Consider the following 2107-nt stretch of genomic DNA (forward strand, 5'->3'; position numbering starts at 1 on the left):
GACCCCATTCTGCTGGCAGAGGATGTGTAGTGCTCCTTGTAGCTGCCAGCCTCTGCCCGTCCTTGCTGGCACAGCAATGTCATGGCTCCCCGTCCCCTTGCATGGCTATGAAGGCATTGGCACAGAACAGCACCAGCAGGAGGGCAGTGCCCAGCTCTGTGTTAGACACATGGGATGTTAGAGCTATGGGTCCCAGTGCCCCTGAATGGAGCTCACACTCAGCTTGAGCTGTGATCCCGCTGTTACTAGTTTACCAGCAAATCCCATTCATCTCTTCTCTGAGTAACAGACACAGGATTTATCTATTACTTAGCCCTATTTCACTGAGCTTTAATTGCATGTATGAGTTTCAGACTTTACTGTCACTCCTTCATAGAGAGGGGAGGCATGCAACCCCCAGGGTTTCAAACTCATAGCTTTGCTTCCTGCCAGAGCAGCTAATCAGGCAGAGCCAGGAAGGGAAACACCCATTTCTGGAACTGACCCGAACAAAGACAAATAGACTTAGTCAATACAGCCCCTACCAGTAGCCATGGCTGCACAGAGCCCTGTACGGAGTCTCCAAGATGAACTTTCCTGTTCCATCTGTCTGGAGTATTTCAAAGACCCTGTGTCTATACCCTGTGGGCACAATTTCTGCCGAGCCTGCATCAGTCAGTACTGGAAGGAAACTCAGGCAGACTTCTTCTGCCCCCAGTGCAGAGAAGCTGCCCAGCAGAGAAACTTCAGGCCCAACCGGGAGTTGGCAAACATTGTAGAAATAGCTAAACGCCTGAGTTTGCAGACAACAGCAGTAGCAGGATGGGAGAAAGTGACTGAGACACACAGAGAGGAGCTGAAACTCCTCTGTGAGAAGAACCAGGACCCAGTCTGTCCAATCTGCAAGGAACCCCACACCCACCAAGCTTACACTGCGTTATGCAAAGAGGCGGCTGCCAAAAAGTACAAGGTAAGAAACTTCTGTTTAGGATCCTATTTTGTAACTGCTCTATGTTTTCATGATTATTGTTTTTTATTAGTTTAAAGGACAAAGACCAGGAGGCAGGTTATGTGACAGGAAGTTTGGGGTGGCCCGAGAAGTATTTTGCCCCATAATCCCATCCTAATCTGATTTTCCTTTAGGGTTCTGTACTTGATGCAGGATATTATTTTACATTTTAATTAATTAGTAAATATGCATAGCTAATGCAGTTACCTTTCTTTAGACTGTGTAATTTATTATTAACAAGCTATTAGTGGCTATAGATTAGCTTTGAAAAAAGGAACCGAAACTAAGTAATAAGGAACCAGGAATAAGTAACTAAGAATACGGAACTAACTTCAACCTGGTGGTTGTGTGTGACACAGGATTTCATAGACAGGACAAACTGTTCACCCTTGCTGAGGGACTTCCTCCAAAAACAGTGCAAGTAAATGCTAATCAAAACTGGATCTTTCCTCAGCAATTTATTCAGGCTGAACTCCAGACCTTGAAGGAAGAGAGAGAGAAGCTCCTGGGATTTCAAACAATGGGAGAAAGGAAAACCCAGGAATATCTGGTAGGTGTTTTGGGGTTTTTTTGTTATTAGCATTAGAGTAATGGGTTGGGTGTCTCTCTCCCTGAAGCCTTGTTTATGTCACTGTTTCCCAAACCATTTGTCGCGACCCAAAAATGGGTCATGAGAATACATGAAAGGGTCATGAACAAACTTTAAAAATGGATTAAAAACATGGAAAACGGTGGCTTTTCCCTTGCAGGCTGTCAGAGTTCCAGTATTCAAGGGGCTTCTTGGGGCAGCCCTGCACCCCACACCCTCCTCTGCCCCCCACACTAGGCCTGGGGGTAGGGGGCAGTGAGTTGCAAGTGAGGGGCACTGGGTCGGGACTGGCCATTGATGTTTACAAATGGGTTCTGGGGCAAAAAAGGTTAAGAACCACTGGTCTATGTGACAGCACTTCTTTCAACAAATAGTAGCCACCAGAGCATGCCCCATACCTTCTGCTCAGCACAGTTCCACCATAGTCAGTGTGCCAGCAGGGTGCTCAGAGCATCCTGGGCAGCATAGTTTCATAGTAGCTAGGGTCAGGAGGGACCTGAACAGATCATCTAGCCTGACCCCCTGCCACA

At 46.9% G+C, this 2107-nt stretch overlaps 1 protein-coding gene across 1 annotated transcript in view; it reads left to right on the forward strand.

Moving 5' to 3' along the window:
- The first annotated feature begins 478 nt into the window (after positions 1 to 478).
- Positions 479 to 2107, forward strand: part of LOC109303176 (E3 ubiquitin-protein ligase TRIM39-like) — a 9467-nt gene continuing 7838 nt past the window's right edge. Inside the window, exons 1-2 of the mRNA XM_019525311.1 lie at positions 479 to 949; positions 1443 to 1538. Of these exons, the coding sequence (XP_019380856.1) occupies positions 533 to 949; positions 1443 to 1538 (513 nt within the window). The 5' untranslated portion in view covers positions 479 to 532. The remainder of the gene's footprint in view (positions 950 to 1442; positions 1539 to 2107) is intronic.

Source organism: Gavialis gangeticus, unplaced genomic scaffold (genome assembly GCF_001723915.1).
Source record: "Gavialis gangeticus isolate Ggan-Ray unplaced genomic scaffold, GavGan_comp1, whole genome shotgun sequence".
Classification (NCBI taxonomy): Eukaryota; Metazoa; Chordata; order Crocodylia; family Gavialidae; genus Gavialis; species Gavialis gangeticus.